Raw genomic sequence first — 15,736 nt, 5'->3', positions numbered from 1 at the left:
AAAGTCGAACAAAAGTCTGAGTTTTAGAAAGGCCACGGGAAAGCTCTTAATGCAGAAGCTTTGCTGACTCAAAGCAAAACACACAGCGTGTCTTTTTTATCTTTGTGTGTGCACCAGTGTGTATTTGAGAGATGATGTACGTATGTGTGTGTGTATGCTACAGTATGTATCAGCATTGCTCTGCCACCTCAACACCTTTCTCTTGTAGATGCTCTCTCTCTTCAGAGCTAAGCAGTTAGTTTGTGACCTGTTGGCCGATACCTGTATTTGTGTCTGCCTGTTAGGCTTTACCGTAGTGTTGAAGGAACATATCTCTCTGTTTGTTCCCATCGGTCTCTGTGTTTGGAATAGCTCTCCCCGTTTGCCTGGCTTTAGAGCTGTGGTCGGCCTAGCTATCTGCCTGGCTTTCAGATCTTTAGGAGTTTGCTGCGACTTTGCTGTCTGCTGCAAGTGGCAGACTGTTAGCCTACTGCTCACTGAACCAGTGTCATTCTCTGAAACACCAGCGCACCGCAGCACACCTAATTGGCACAGTCATGACAGGCCTCTCTGTATGTTTGGTGTGCACCTGTATGTTTGTTTGTGTGTGTGTGTGTGTGTGTGGTATGCTTAAGCCAACTACTGATACTTGCTTTGAAGATTTTCTGAACGTATCAACTGAAAGCAACTGCATTCCGTTTCTCTCTCATTCATGATAGTTTTTTATTTTTTATTTTTATTTTTTTCACAACATTCATATGCCTGTGTGTAGCTCTGTCTACAGTATGCTTGTTTACAGTATATCTCTTGTGGTGTGTTATTTTCTTCAGATGTATTTATATATCGTTAGTTTTTGAAACCTAAAAGTAAAAATACTATATATATATATATATATATATAGAAAAAAAACTCTAGGTACCTTTTCCCTTTTCAAAAGAAGCATCACAGAGAAAGCCTTACAAAAGTTGTTTGGAAGATATAATGTACAAAGCTGCATGACAGTCAAGTCAAAAGAATGCCATTCTTTCAATGGGTTTGAAATTGAATGTTTTGCTCAACTGAACGCAAAGTGAATGAGTTCAACATAAATGCCTGTTCCACAATTGTGTTTTTACAGAGCAGTGTTAATGTGGTTTACGCTTGCACCATCCTCTGGCTTGAACAATAACATGTGGCCAATTTGTTTCCATGCTGTGACCACTGGCAGCCACATCTGATACGTATGCTCTCAAATATCTCCTCTTGTGCTTCACACTGTGACATAAAACAGAGGAAGGAAAAAATCTGGAAGCAGTCCTGAACATAAAGGCTGTTCTCTATTAACAAATCAAGGCATTATTTGAAACTATATCCAATGCAGAATGACAGAATATCTGATCGTAATCCAGTCCATGGTTTATATGTGCCATTTGCTTTTGCTTTAGTGAATATGAGGGTGATTGAATATGAGTTTGAATCAGGTTTGACAGACCAGGCTCAGTAAGAGACAGCTTAGCTGGGGTTATGACCCCAAGGATCATTAAGATTCTCACTTCTTCAGACAGAAGGGAATGTACAAAGCCCTTAGGCCGAGCTAAAACTTAACATGTGTGCAACGCTCTGCTGCCCTGAAAATGCTGAACTCCTTCCTTTTTCCTGCATTCTGTAGAAAAGAACTAGAAAAAGAAAGTGCGAATTGTATTTGTGAAGTTGTTAAGAGTATATCTAAATACACACATTTTATGTTTTTATACCATTGTATGCATACGGTCCTAATGCATACACTAAGCTTCTCCATGTTCCTTCCCTTTGTTTACGTATTGCGCCTTCTCTCCTAATCTGCCATGGTGACAGTTGCGTGGGCTGAGCCAAAGCTTGAATACTGAAGCAAACAAATGCAATGGCAATATGCTCTTGTACGCTCTGGTATCACACAAAGCAGAGAGGCCCAGGATTGCCTGAGTTCGAACTTCAAACACCAGCACAACAGAACCAGTCAAGGCTAGCCAAACTAACTCATGTAGAGCTGCCTAAGGGCACCATTGTGGAGCGAAAGCTAACTTTTGAAGAGCTAGCCAAGGCTAACACATGTAGAGATATACCCTGCAGCTATATGACACTTAGTGGATACTTTCATCCAAAGATGCTAATGTTAATGTTCCTGTCACATGGTGTTGTCATCCCCGTCAGTTCCGCATTGATTGCAATATGGATTAAATGGACTGGAATACATCAAATATAAAAAGAATATTAAAATATTTACTACATCACATCACATATCTAAGCAGTAGTATGATGACCTTGCACATCAGTTGAGCATGTTTTTTAATGTTACTGTGCATGAATGTTTAAGAGGAGTGTTAATTCCTCTCTGCACCCCACTGGCAGTAGTGATAGAACAGCACTCCTCTGTGTTATTCATTCCCTTCTCTTCATCTCCTCTACCCTGTTTTCCCCCAAGACCCGGTGGCATGATAATTTCTCATTTGATTCAGTTTTGCCTGGCAGAAGGGAGCTAAGCTCACTGATAAGATCTCCTTAAGACCCAGACAAGTTGTCAGTAATGAAGGGAATTGCTTTGATCCGTCGACAAATAGGTCATTTAGACAGTGTCTGGTTTCTGATGCAGGATGATACAGTCATGACTCTCTCTGTGTGTCTCTCCCACTATCAATCTGTCTTCACTATAGCTGAGCACTTTCCTTTCGCTCTTTATCTCCCCCTTCTCTCATTCACGCACACTATCAAGACAACAGAAGGAAAGTCAGAGGAAGTAAAAGACAGAGAGCGAAAAAGGAAAAACAGAGAAAAGTGCTTTTTTGATTATTATTGGCGCTCTTGCAAATGAATTCCTTTATCATTTATTACCCAACGGAGAGATTTGCGCGCATGTGTGTGTGTGTAAGACAGAGAGATAGCAAGAGAGAGCTTCCCTTTTTTCATTAAAAGAAATAAAAAAGTACTATGCAGTTATGAGAAGCTCTCTGTGTTCCTCTCAAGCTGAGCTTTTTCAATACATTCCCTCCCCTTCTAAAGCCAGAATGGCAGAGTGACAGTGAGAGTAGCTCACTATTTAAATGACATCCTGCCTGTCACAATGTTCTATGATAAAGGGAGGAGACTGATAAAATGCAACGACAGTTAGCTGATTCATTTCCTTGACATCCTTTATTGGATTCCTTAATGCATAAATGTGTGTGTACGCGTGTGATTTATTACACACATTATTAATCATTAGGGCACATCATGGCAGCGGCAGTTTGTCATCACTTCGCTTCACATGAACACTGAACTGTCCAAACAAGCCTAGTGTGAGAATCGGAGAGTGAAACAATGTTCAAGTCTAATCCTTATTCAGAATTGTTAGCTGGCATAAACAAAAATATCAGAGCATTGAAGAAAGCGCAGTCGTGCACGCTCGAACGCACCCGTGTGTGCACACATGCAACCGCACGCGAATATTTGGTAGAATCACACGAGTGCGACGTCTCTGGCGCTGTTCCTCAACGGCTTTCAGTGTGGCTACGTGAACGTTGTGGGAGGGAGAGTTAATTGGTTGGAATGACTGTGGAAACATGCAGCTGAATCTCTTCCCCCCAAGCAGGAGGACTTGGAAACGGGTGGGAAATCAGGGGGGCGGGGAAAACCCAAATGGAATTATGGAGAGCTATCACTTCCTAACTGGTGAGGATTTATACGCCACTGCCAAGGCCAACGGATTGAAGTAATTTCATTTTTCATGCATGGCTTCTGTCCCCACGGAAACCTGAAGCGAAGAGAGGGAGCGAGAGAGAGATGAGAGAGAGCGCAGCGGAGGAGAAGAGACGAGAGGAGGAAAGGGGAGGAGTGGAGATGAGAGAGGGAAGGAGTGGGAAAGGAGAACAGAGGAGAGGGAAGGAAGAGAGGAGAGAGGGAAGGAGAGGGGAGGAGAAAAGGGAGATGAACGAGAGGGGGAGGCAGCTTGGCAGTGGAGTGTGTAATCATTTCTTGTGTGTTCTAATGCAGTGGGAGAGGTAGATGGAGTCAACGCGCTGCGATCCCTTTACTTTGCCTATAGAGGAGGGTAATGGCGGTACATTGAGAGTTCAACCGAGCTGCTAGCTGGATATTTGTTAGTTTGTTGCTGTTTAATGGGCAGGGGTGCTTTGAAGTAATAGCAGCCGATGCCTGCAGCTCGTTAATTACCATAGCTGTCAGCTATAATTCACTGAGATTTGAGCGCAGCCCTCTGACGCTCTCCTCCCCCTATTCCCCAAAGAAAACACACACACAGACACACACAAATAGCATTAGTAGGATGTTATGACAGCTCCTCCTGCATTCCTACAGGGAAGGTGTCTATATCTGATCACATATGCCTGACTTCCCTCAGATAGATCCAGCCTTGACTCAATCTATCTGAGGGAGTGATGATGATGATGGCACGGTGACGACGATGATGATGGCGATGGTGATGATGATGATGAGCAGGAGGAGGAGGAAGATGATGATAATGGCAGTGTTGGTGATGGTGACAGGTTGTTATTCCGCCGCTAGGAACAGTTGAGATGACACCTGTCTAATACTGCATGTCCTTCCCTTGTCCTTGTTAGTTGCTCCAGCTATTTTCTCAGCAGGGCAGAATTCCTGGTATGTCAAAAGCGCGGCTAAATTGGTTCCATGAGTGGTGAAAGATGGAGACAACTTTGGACAGAGTCTTACTCTTAAGGTGCACTCCTGGCTCTCTCCTGAAATAGGCATTGATTAGAAGAAAAAGGTCGGCCAGTTTTATGTGTGTGTGTGTGTATGCATGTGTGTGTGTGCGTGTGTTTCTATGCGCCTGCATACTGGTGTAAGTGTATGGTTGAGTCATTTTGACGTAGTGGCTGATCTTCACGGGTTGTCATGTAGTTAATGGAAGGAGATGGGAAGCTTGGAGGTTTAGACCCTATTTGGGCGCTAAATTGAAAAACTCCCCCAATTACACAGCACTTCAGTCCAAATCACAGGCCTAGCAGTGCACTTAATGCACCTATTAGCTCTCTATCTGGAAAGGAAGACTGAATGAAGATACAGTCCTACTTCCTAAAGCACATTCTGGTTCCTATCTCACACAGTTATTAAATAATGCTCCCTGTGTGCGTGTGTGTGTGTGTGTGTGTGTGTGTGTGTGTGTGTGTGTGCGCGCGCGCATCGTTGTGCGTATCCTAGTATTTGAGGTAACCGTCTCAGGCTATTATTTCCTCTGGCTTATCTTTGCTTCGTCAGAAATTGTTTATTTTTATGTTGCCTGCTGTCACTTCCCTAATTACACCACAATTACAACTTCACATTTTCATTTCCCCATTTAATTGTCATTTTTGTTCACAACATGTCAGTATTCTCAGCGCGGCTCCAGCAAGTCTTTATAAAACACTGCCTGACTGTCAACGAAACAGTAAATATATGTTGATTTCATTTCTCCTCCCCTGAAATGTTGAATTGAATTTCTCTTTTGAAGCAGTCCACTTCTGCCAAACAGAATGCACAGCGCACCATGCGGCAGCACTAATGAAATCCTCCAGCATGCGGTAGCTAGGAACGCCAAACTGTGATTAATGTGTGTGTGTATTAGTGTGTGTGTTCGCGAGTGTCTGTGTGGGAGTGTGTGTGTGTGTGTGCCTGTGTATTCCGATGAATAATATACAATATCAGATTGCAGAGATGATATCGTGAGTATAGAGTCATTGAACTCCCGGGCTGTACATCATGAACTGGTCCTAGAATAATAAACACCTTGCAGTACATATTGCACCAACAGATGCAAAGTTAGCCGTGGTAACTGTGTGTATTTGTGTCTGTGTTTATTTTTTCTGGGTACAAAAGAGAAAGAGAGAGAGACACAGAGAGAGGAGAGAGAGACAAACTCATCATCCATTGGAAACCAGTAAGAGAGAGTATAGCAGGGAATGTGGCTCTACAAGATGGGAGATAGTTCAAAATATGTTGAAAACATGTCGAGATGCAGGTAGCAGTGTGATACTTTATTAAACACTTTACTGAGTGTTTCTCTGTTTGTTGTGCTGCAGATCCGTTCAGATCAGGACCGGGACATCTCGATTCGCTACAGTATCACCGGGGTGGGAGCCGACCAGCCGCCCAACGAAGTGTTCAGCATCGACCCGGTGGCCGGAAAGATGTTCGTTACCAAACCTCTGGATCGAGAGCAACGCTCTTCTTACCATGTGAGTCATCTCTCTCTCTCTCTCTCTCTCTCTCTCTCTCTCTCTCTCTCTCTCTCTCTCTCTCTTTCTCTCTCTCTCTCTCTCTCTCTCTCTCCCTCTTTCTCTCTCTCCCTTCTCTCACACCACACTCCTTTGCTCTTTCTTTCTTTTTTTGAACTTCAATTTATTTTAATTGTTCTTTCTTTCTATTGCTTTCTGTCTCCTTTCTCACTCTGTAGCTCTTTCACACACACACACACACACACACACACACACACACACACACGTACATACCCACACAACAGCTATGACCTTTGAGATGGAACCCACTAGCACTATTCTCCTAATTAATCTACTAATCTAATCTACTATATTAATCCAATGCTTTGATGTAGTGCGGAACCACGCTGGGTTTATCTGTCTATAGTTCCTTTCTCTTCCTCTGTTTCTCTCTTTCTCTCTGTGTGCACCTGCCTCCATCCTTCTATTTATACGTGAGCCCAGTTTAAGTTACAGTCCCGTTGGGCTGGCAGGCCCAGCCTCTTAGTGGGAGCTGAGCAGATTTATACCCAAGAGAAGGCCCAATCAATGAGGTGATTTGTTAAGAGAGGCCCAGGCTGCGTGAGGGCTGCTTAAGTTAAACTCAATGTTGGCTGTAGAAGAAAAATAGTGTCCTTTGGTATGGAATACAAGGAGCAGGCAGATACTAGACAGGCCAAGGTAGAGATGTTTTCGTGAACAGACAGAGAAAGGAGTTGCAAGTTAATGAAAGGCGTCTCACACTAGACGGTATGAGCACAACAGCAAGGCAAAATGTTGAAGGTTGTCTCAGTAAGAATCCAAGCAGTTAAACTGCATTGTACAAAACTTGGCCTAACAACTCATCCTTAGTCCAAAGACCGTAATGACCGTAATGACCTGCAAGATTTGAATCGTCAGCAATGCCGTCCAGGCAAACTACAATGCGCTCAAAGTTAGAATATGACTTTGTGCACTTCCCTTTGTTTACTTCATATTTCATGCAAGGACAGAACAAAGTTACGGTCCAATTCTCTTTATTTCAAAAGAATGAGCTTTCTGAAATTCAAAACCAGCCATGCAACAAGATGCATTCTTATGAGAAAAAACCTTGGAGCTTCAGTGTTCTGGGTCTGCTGTTATCTCTATCAGGATGTTGCCTCTGTGCCAAATGCTGAGCCCTGCCTGGTACGGTCTGTTTTCTCCCCCTGCCTTTCAAGATAATAACTTTAATGTGGACCCAGAATTACATTTTGCCTTCTTTAAACACGGCGGTAATCTCTGACTCCTGCTGTTATTGAATTAGGGTGTGGGTGCATTTGGGGTGGGGGGGGAGGGAGGGGTGTGGGTAGGTAGAGATAAGGGCCTGGCTCCTAGCCTGTTACGGCGCAGCGCGATGCGATGGCGGCGCACGGATATTGGGTGCAGGACAGATCAGACAATGCAGTGGAAAAAGTAAAGTCAAATTAACCTTAGGGAGACCTGAAGATGCAATTTTGGTGGAGGTGCAGAGTGGAGCGAGAAGCGGACGGGGGAGAGAGGAGAGGACGGGAGGTAGAAGCAGTGAAGAGGGAGACACTGGAGAGGATCTTCACCTGTCTGAGGAGAAGAAGCCGATGGAAAACGCTCCTTATTCTATTTCCTGCCACGAGGAGACAGCGCAGCTGGCTGGAGGCTATTTCAGTTATCTGACTGTCATGGCCATGCCGTGCCCAGCTAGCACTCCTCTCATCAGACACTCTTAGAGGGAAAGAGTACCCTTACCTCCTTTCTCCATACTTGACAAAAAATAAAAAAATAAAAAAATCTGCGCATGTTACAACCTTTCGTCCTCCTCCCTGCCTCTCTCCCTTTTTCTAACATGTTTCAACTTTCCCTCCTATCCAGTTTCCTCTCTCAAGCCCTTCCAATTTTGTCACCTTTCCTGTCTCCTTCCTCCTTTTGACGGATACCCCTGGAATCAAATAGGGCAGAGGGTCCATAGACTGTTTGTACACTGTTGTCTGATACTGATCGCTGACATTTTAACAGAATAAATATTCACCAGCCTATGTCGTTAGCAGCGGGATGTAGATAGTATCTGAATTCCAGGGGTTCTTCCTTCATGCGATATAAACTAAACATCCCTGGTGCTTGCAGCTGACAGGAATATCACTGAATAAGTCATGCTCAGGGATCAGAGATTCCAAGGTAAGGTGAAACAAATCAAATCAGCTCTAGGAAAAACAGAGGAATTCATTTTGTTATGCCACCTCGGTCTGTTAGTTTGACCTTCGCTTGTGGTCTGAAAAAACAAACCGCAAACATTTATTTTAATTCAACATTTTCCTGATAATTCAGTTATGTTATCTGATTTCTTCTCCCGCCTCGTTTCTATTCATTTGATTCATTTTTTTTCTTGCAGACTTCATTAAAGGGAAAGCACACTGGACATGTTGTACAGCATGTATTGATTTCAGTATTAATTCCATGTCTAAACTTTGTGTGAAACTCTAGTTGGCGATCCCATTGATCTGGGCACAGCTGAGCTGAATTTGAGATCGACTGGCTGTGTTTGTGGAGTCAGATGGAGGTTAAGAGATTTTAGGACTCCCTTTCAAACAAACCAGACAGAGTGCTGGCCTGGGATCCAAGACGGTGATCCTGAAGCAAACACCTTGCCTTTAAAGGAGAGCCAGCTTCCACTAAAATAAGATGTTTCATGTTTTGGTTTCTGCCGAGATAAACGGTACTGGAGATTATGTGTAAAAGAGATAAGAATTCTTGGGCAACTGCATGGTTGTAAAAGCAATTTCTGCAAAAAACAAATATCTTGAATTTCACTTTTGACTCTACTTTATATTGTTTTTGGAATCTTTGGTTTTTAGGAAACCTTTTTGAAACCTTTATATTGTATAATTAGACAATATATAACTGATCTTATCAATCTCTTTGCTAAAGCCAATGCCAGTACAGAGAATTGTGGGGAAGTACTTTTCTCTTGCCTATTGGCCTTTCTGTTCGACTGTTTGGTGCCATAAAAGGCCCAAATGCTCTGGATGTGACTTTTGATGTGCGTCATTTGATTGAGTGGTTGTGAGATCTTTGGTGCTGCAGTGGTTGTGGCAGGTCAGTGTGGTGTTGGGGGTGTGCCATGTATTATGTGTCATCAGTGGTTGTTGTTGGTTGGACACGGGTGGGTTTCTGGTGTCCGAGGTGTGGCGAACTCGCTTCGGGCTTTGAGTCTTGTGTCGTGTTTGTGTGCTGGTGGATGTCCACTGTGGAGGTACTTCTGGGGGTGTTGTGTGAACTCTGTGCGAACCCGAAGGGGCGAAATTGCTTCATAACCGGAAATGTTTTTTATTCGCCCTTCGTGTGGTTTTCAGTGGCAGAGAATAAGGCTTGCAGCAACTGTATGCGCACTTTGGTGCATAGTGTGACTGGGCCTTCAGTGAAGTCACCTTGGTGGATAAAAAGAAGAGCTCCTTTTTATTTGCTGGTTTTTTATGTTGATTTTTCCTCCTTTATTGTCCACTCCTGTGAGTGAAGACAGTTGGAGATAAACAGAGAGGGTAAAGGTTTTGGTCATGTGACAGGAGTGATATAAAGAAGTAATATTCAAATTCAAAACAACAAACCTAATGGGTGTGCAGTCATGTAAGCCTGCAATCAATGTATGTTTTCATGATGAAAATACAGGTCAGTCTTAGTGTTGGATGGATACAGCCTTGTTTATTCCACGTAATAAAAAATAGCATTATTCATTCCATTCAAAACTTCTCAATGTTTACCTAAAATTTGACTATCCAATAATGTTTACAATACCACTAGTGAAAACATGAAAGCAACTAAGTATCTTCTCATTCAAAAAAACAGACTCATCATAAAATAATTACCAGTTCATTACTTTCTGCTCCCATCATAATTCTAATCTAACCTCTGACTTGCTTTGTGTCTCTGTGTCTCCCAGCTGCGGGCCCATGCTGTGGACATGAATGGGAACCAGGTGGAGAACCCCATAGACCTGTACATCTACGTCATCGACATGAACGACAACAGACCCGAGTTCAAAAACCAGGTCTACAACGGCTCTGTGGATGAAGGCTCCAAACCAGGTATTCACATGTGAACGGATGGATGGACGGACAGACAACTGGATGAATGCATCAACAAAACAAGGAAAGAAATTTGGGGATGAGTGAAGAGGTTTAGGTACGGATGAACGAGAGTAGAGGGACTGGTAGATCAAAAGAGAGTGGTGTTGTTAAAAGTGTGACCACACCAGCAAATCTCCGATGCAACGGAAAATTTCCCATTCCCCTTGATTTACTGTAGCGGACAGACGGAGGATCTGTCTCCTACGGTGGCTTTTCATTTCGCTGGCTGTGGTAGCGGCCATAAAGCAAAGAGGGTGCTCAGGCTGGAGAAGGAGATTGAGGATTAAATGTACCACGCTGTAGCACCGCTGGGTCATTTTATGTCTACCCGCAGAGCGGAAGAATTGGGGAGATGAGCTCTCTGTGTGTGTGTGTGTGTGTGTGTGTGCATGTATGTGTGTGTGTGTGTGTGTGTGTGTGTGTCTGTGTGTGTGTGTGTGTGTATGAGAGCCTGATGAGCCAGAGTTTATTGCATCAGAGGTGATCCAAAGAGGTGTCCAGGTACCCATTTTATTTTCTTTCTTTTTCTTTCTTTCTTTCTTTCTTTCTTTCTTTCTTTCCTCCTTTTTAAACTTTAAGTTATTCTGCCATGCTGCTCTCCCCTGCCCCTCAGCCTTCCCTCACACAGCAGCAAGTCTCTCTGGCATGCATGACATTCAGCTGAACAATAATCATAAAAAAAAAAAGAGTTTTAGAATTTAGAGCTCCAGCGGTTTCAATGGAAGGCCAATTACAGACTTGAATTAGTTTGCAAATTAAAGAGTCATTATGGGGACCTAATCCTGTCAGGCACAGCTTAGGACGCCTGTACAAAGGGTCCATATTAAACCCCCTAAGAGTGCAGCTTAATGAAATTACCCCAGCGATGTGTGACACGTTGTGATTCTTCATCTCTGTCTCTCTATCCCTCCATCTCTAGAAAAAGCGATGGGTACAGGATTGATAGTCGCTCCACTTGGAATCAAACCAAATATGGAGCCTGTCCTTTTTTTCCTCTCTTTTCTCTCCCTCGCTCTGTTCCTGCTGTCTTTTTTTCTGCTCCCACTGAGAGGCCTTGAGAGTACTCCCTCTGGCCGAGTCATTGACAAATGTTGCTTTGAAATGTAATGAAGTTTGAAATGGGAGCTGCGGTTACAATTATCCTCGGACAGAGGCTGTCACTGGCATGATATCACTATCTCTGGCAATTAGAATGGGCTACAAGCATTGGGTGGAGGAGGGAGAGGGAGAGAGAGAGGAGAGAGAGAGAGATGGAGAGATTGGGTGACAGGCACTGATCCCGCAGAGAGTTATATGAGGGCGTGTAGGCAGAAAGGCAAGCAAGTGGTGCATTCATGGAAAGGTAGAGGGTTACTCTAAGCAAAGCACCTACAGAATGTGTGCATAAGTGTGTGTTATGCATACTTGTATGTATGTCCATGAATGTAGTCGAGGGTAACCGCAGCTACATTCAGTCAACCCACCTTTTTATTTACAGAACAGAGTTACCCACCTTTTTAGGCTGACATAAATCTGTATCAGGTAAATGTATGTTATACATTGTAAGTATTATCAAACAGATGTGGGGCATAGACCGTGTAACAGGGAGCTTTGTAACATCACTTACCCCCACCTCCACCCCCACCCCCCCCTCTCTCTTCCTTTCCTGTCTCTCTTCACTGTAAACTATCCAGTAAAGGCGACAGTGCCAAACAAACTGAGTTATATGAGGTTAGGGTCATTTAAGGGGGAAAAGATGGTGGTCGTTTGAATTATGGTAATCACTGGCCTCCAGCCTTTTTATTTACCACTGCATCACTGTGCATGTCTGTCTGTAGACGTACTGTACATGTTGATTTTCTCCTCTTTCCTCTGCAGGCACATATGTGATGCACGTGTCAGCGTTCGATGCCGACGACAACACCACGGCGAACGGCATGGTGCGCTACCGGATCCTGTCCCAGACGCCGCACAGCCCCATCCCCAACATGTTCACCATCAACAGTGAGACTGGAGACATTGTGACTGTGGCGGCCGGCCTGGACCGCGAGGTTTGTTTCTCCAATTCCAAAGCGCTCCCAAATATGTCATGGGCTTCTAGTAAATCTTAAAGAATGGAAAAACAGTGCAAAACCAAACAAAATAATGAACATGAAGGATTTTATATTGCATATGGCTGACCAAATATCTTTCAGTCATTTAATTTACTGTGAACACTTGAACACTATGCACACACTGAATGAACTATAGATTCCCAGAAAATAAACTTTTGATATTTGTTTTTGGAGTACGCTTCCCAACAGCATTGTTTACCCTTTAGAGATGTGACTTATATTTGTTTTGCAGCCATTTGTCACCGCACACACACACGACTCATCTCTTTTAAAATTGCCTTCCTTTTCGGTCACCTTGTTTATGGAGCTGTAAAAGTTATGACAAGATCCAAATGTGTTTATTCTCACATGACACGGATGTGCCAGTGACAACTCTGCAAAGAAATCTCCGAGACAGATCATCCTCCCAAACTGTCACCACTGACAGACCTATTAACAACACATCACGCTGCAGTGGGCTTCTCCTGTTCTGTGTGTGTGCGAGGGAAAGATAGAGAAGGAATGTGAGAGATAGAATGCCCTTGACACCTGCCAGACAAATACAAAAGCCCATATAATCACATCTACACTCAATAAAACACAAGCAACGGAAAGAAGAAAAGGAAACTGATGGGAGTGAGAGAACGGAAAGCATGAGAGTGCTGGACGGAGGGGGGAAAGAATTGAGTGAGAATTTGGCATGGAAAAGAGCAGAGAAAATAGTCTGATAGAGACATGGAAGCAGGATGAGAAATGAAGGTGCCAGAGGGAGAGAGAGAGAGAGATAGAGAGAGAGAGAGAGTTAGCAAGAGAGGTATGAGGGGAACATGGAGGAAAAATGTCTTAGCTGAACCTCTGCTTGTTTTTCTTACTCTGTTTTATCTGTACACTGCTAATCCAGCCAGTCACCCCTAATGTGGGATTAAACTCCTACCCCCATCGCACACACACACACACACACACACGCACACACACACATATACATACATACATACATGCACACAGAAACGCACACCACACCTCTGTTTCTCCACATCATGCGCGCACACACACACACACATACTTCTACATATATGTGTACACACACAGCTTACGAATACACCCCTGAATGTTTTCCCCTGCCGTTTTTCTTAGAGCAGATAAGAAAGTCCCTACTCTTGCAGGAAGAAAAAAAAATCGGAGTCGCATAAATACATAAACATAAATACTTAACAGGAGGATGAGTGCTGCTACAGAGCAGGTTGTGGTGCTGCCCTGGTCCACTTTTAGTTAGCAAACTTTGGCTAACATCCTCTGAAGCTTTCTGTGTCTCCCTCCCATCGATGGAGAAAGGTGGCGAAAACAGAGGTGTATTTTTGGCGGGCCTCCTCCCTCACTCCTCGGCTCCATCCCCTGCTGTCTCTTATTCTCTCCGCTGTCCTTTACTTTTGAAATTCCCTGTTCCGCCCCTTATGAACTCCTACGCCGCGTCTCTTCTAGAGGTCTCTGACGGTCTGTGGTGGACTTATAAGAGCTTGTTGACAGTAACAGACCTCAGTCCTCTAGAGGAAGCCGGGGATGCTGTGGTGTTGTCGCAATGCTGAGAGGTTCAGAGGAGCTCTACATAATTACTCCCTTGTCTAATTAGTGAGAGCGATGTGTACACGCTGTACACTCTCGTTGATGGGACAGTCAGGCAAGGCACAGCTTCTAAACAAGATGTGGAGAAACAGAGGTGTGCACATTTTATGTGTGTGTGCGCGCGCGCGTTCGTGTTTGAGTCCGTACTTGTGAGTATGGGTGTTAATGAGGGTGTGTGTACGAGGTTGGAGTTCAGCGTCTTGTCTAGCATGGAGATGAGAGGAGCTGTCTAATCCTCCTGATGTGGCGTCCTGGCCTAATTGGGATATTTACTCAGTAATTAGCAGGTGAGAGAGACACTGGGAATGTAATTGGGAATCTCAGTGACGAGACACATTATCCAGACAGGCAGCTCCCGGGCTCCATCCTTCCTGCAGCCCATTAACTACACCCCGGGACAGAAGTAGAGACGGAGGAGGCCGGGGGAGAGAGGGAGGGCGGGCAGGAGGGAGGGGAGCCGCACGCCTAGAAGCGCACAGAACGCACACTCGTACAAAAATACAAATAAGAGAACCATATTTCAGCTCCCAGTGAAGTGACGCTGTGTCCTTTCCAAAGATGAAATGGCATTTATCATTCTCTCATATTGTTGCTCCATGGATACTCCATTAATCTCTGTCAGTTGGATCATTGTCTTCACATCTGTCCATCAGTGATACTGAATAAGCCACGTCTTTCATGACACGCCCGTGGGGAGGCTTCACAGTGAAGCCTTCAGATGGTGTGAAGTCTGGATACGTTCCGCTGCGGAGGTTTCAGCACCGGGAGCAACTCAGCCGAGTGAAAGACTTCACCCTTGTGTTACTTAAGCACCATGGACAGCTCCTATAGAACAGAATACAGGCTTATCCCCTTGGGAAAAGTACGTGGCTGTTGCTGTAGACTAGAGGAAGAGCTCTATAGAAAATCCATAACTTTTTGCCGGTGAATAACTGCGCACTCTGTTTTCTGTTTCTTCCTTTACAGAAAGTGTCCCAGTACACCATCATTGTGCAGGCCACGGACATGGAGGGCAACCTGAACTTTGGCCTTTCCAACACCGCCACTGCCATCATCACCGTCACTGACGTCAACGACAACCCTCCCATGCTCACCTCCAGAACTGTGAGTGTGGAACGGGGGACGCTGGGGATAAGGGAATGGGAAAAGGTAGAGATAGGGAGGAGGAGAGAGTTTGGGAGAAAGGGAAGAGGATGGGAATGATGGCTATGATGGAGAAAGAGAATTAAAAGGGTGGAGGGAGGGAGAGAGAGGGAGGGAGAAAAGGAATGACTACAAGGGTGTGTTATATGCTTGATGTTGCACAGGAAGATTTACACAAGGACAGTGAGGGAGGGAATTAAGTACAAAGGGTATTCACCCTCATTTCCTTGTAGAGAATGCACACACACACACAGGCATGCACACTCTCACACACACACCAGGAAAAAAAACTAATCCATATCATTGACTTTCATCAGCAAGAAAACTACAACCAGCATATCGTTAATGATGATTATTGTCATGGTAATGATATTTAGAATGATGATTACATTACAAAAGGTCATTCTGGAGACCAAGGTAAAAATGAAAGTCGAAAATAATGTATGTAATGTTTCATAACCCTGGCAGCGCAATTCAGCAAAGCCGTCACTGAATGAATTAGTCAAAGGAAGAACTAGTGTTGTCCAAACATAAATGAAGAAGTTTACCCCACCGCTCTCTCACAGCTTCATCTCCCTCTGGTCGTTTCTCTCCGTCCCAACTAAAA

The 15,736-nt window shown here is 44.2% G+C and overlaps 1 protein-coding gene across 2 annotated transcripts in view; it reads left to right on the top strand.

Annotated features, from left to right (window-relative positions):
- The window catches only part of LOC139931135 (cadherin-4-like), a 200,901-nt gene that overhangs the window by 163,997 nt on the left and 21,168 nt on the right, over window positions 1-15,736 (top strand). For both annotated transcript variants that reach the window (XM_078288159.1, XM_078288160.1), the window contains exons 6-9: window positions 6,006-6,161; window positions 10,108-10,252; window positions 12,152-12,324; window positions 14,953-15,090. In XM_078288159.1, the coding sequence (XP_078144285.1) occupies window positions 6,006-6,161; window positions 10,108-10,252; window positions 12,152-12,324; window positions 14,953-15,090 (612 nt within the window). The remainder of the gene's footprint in view (window positions 1-6,005; window positions 6,162-10,107; window positions 10,253-12,151; window positions 12,325-14,952; window positions 15,091-15,736) is intronic.

The sequence above is a fragment of the Centroberyx gerrardi genome, chromosome 14, assembly GCF_048128805.1.
Source record: "Centroberyx gerrardi isolate f3 chromosome 14, fCenGer3.hap1.cur.20231027, whole genome shotgun sequence".
NCBI lineage: Eukaryota > Metazoa > Chordata > Actinopteri > Beryciformes > Berycidae > Centroberyx > Centroberyx gerrardi.
This window is presented reverse-complemented; position numbering and strand designations above follow the sequence as displayed.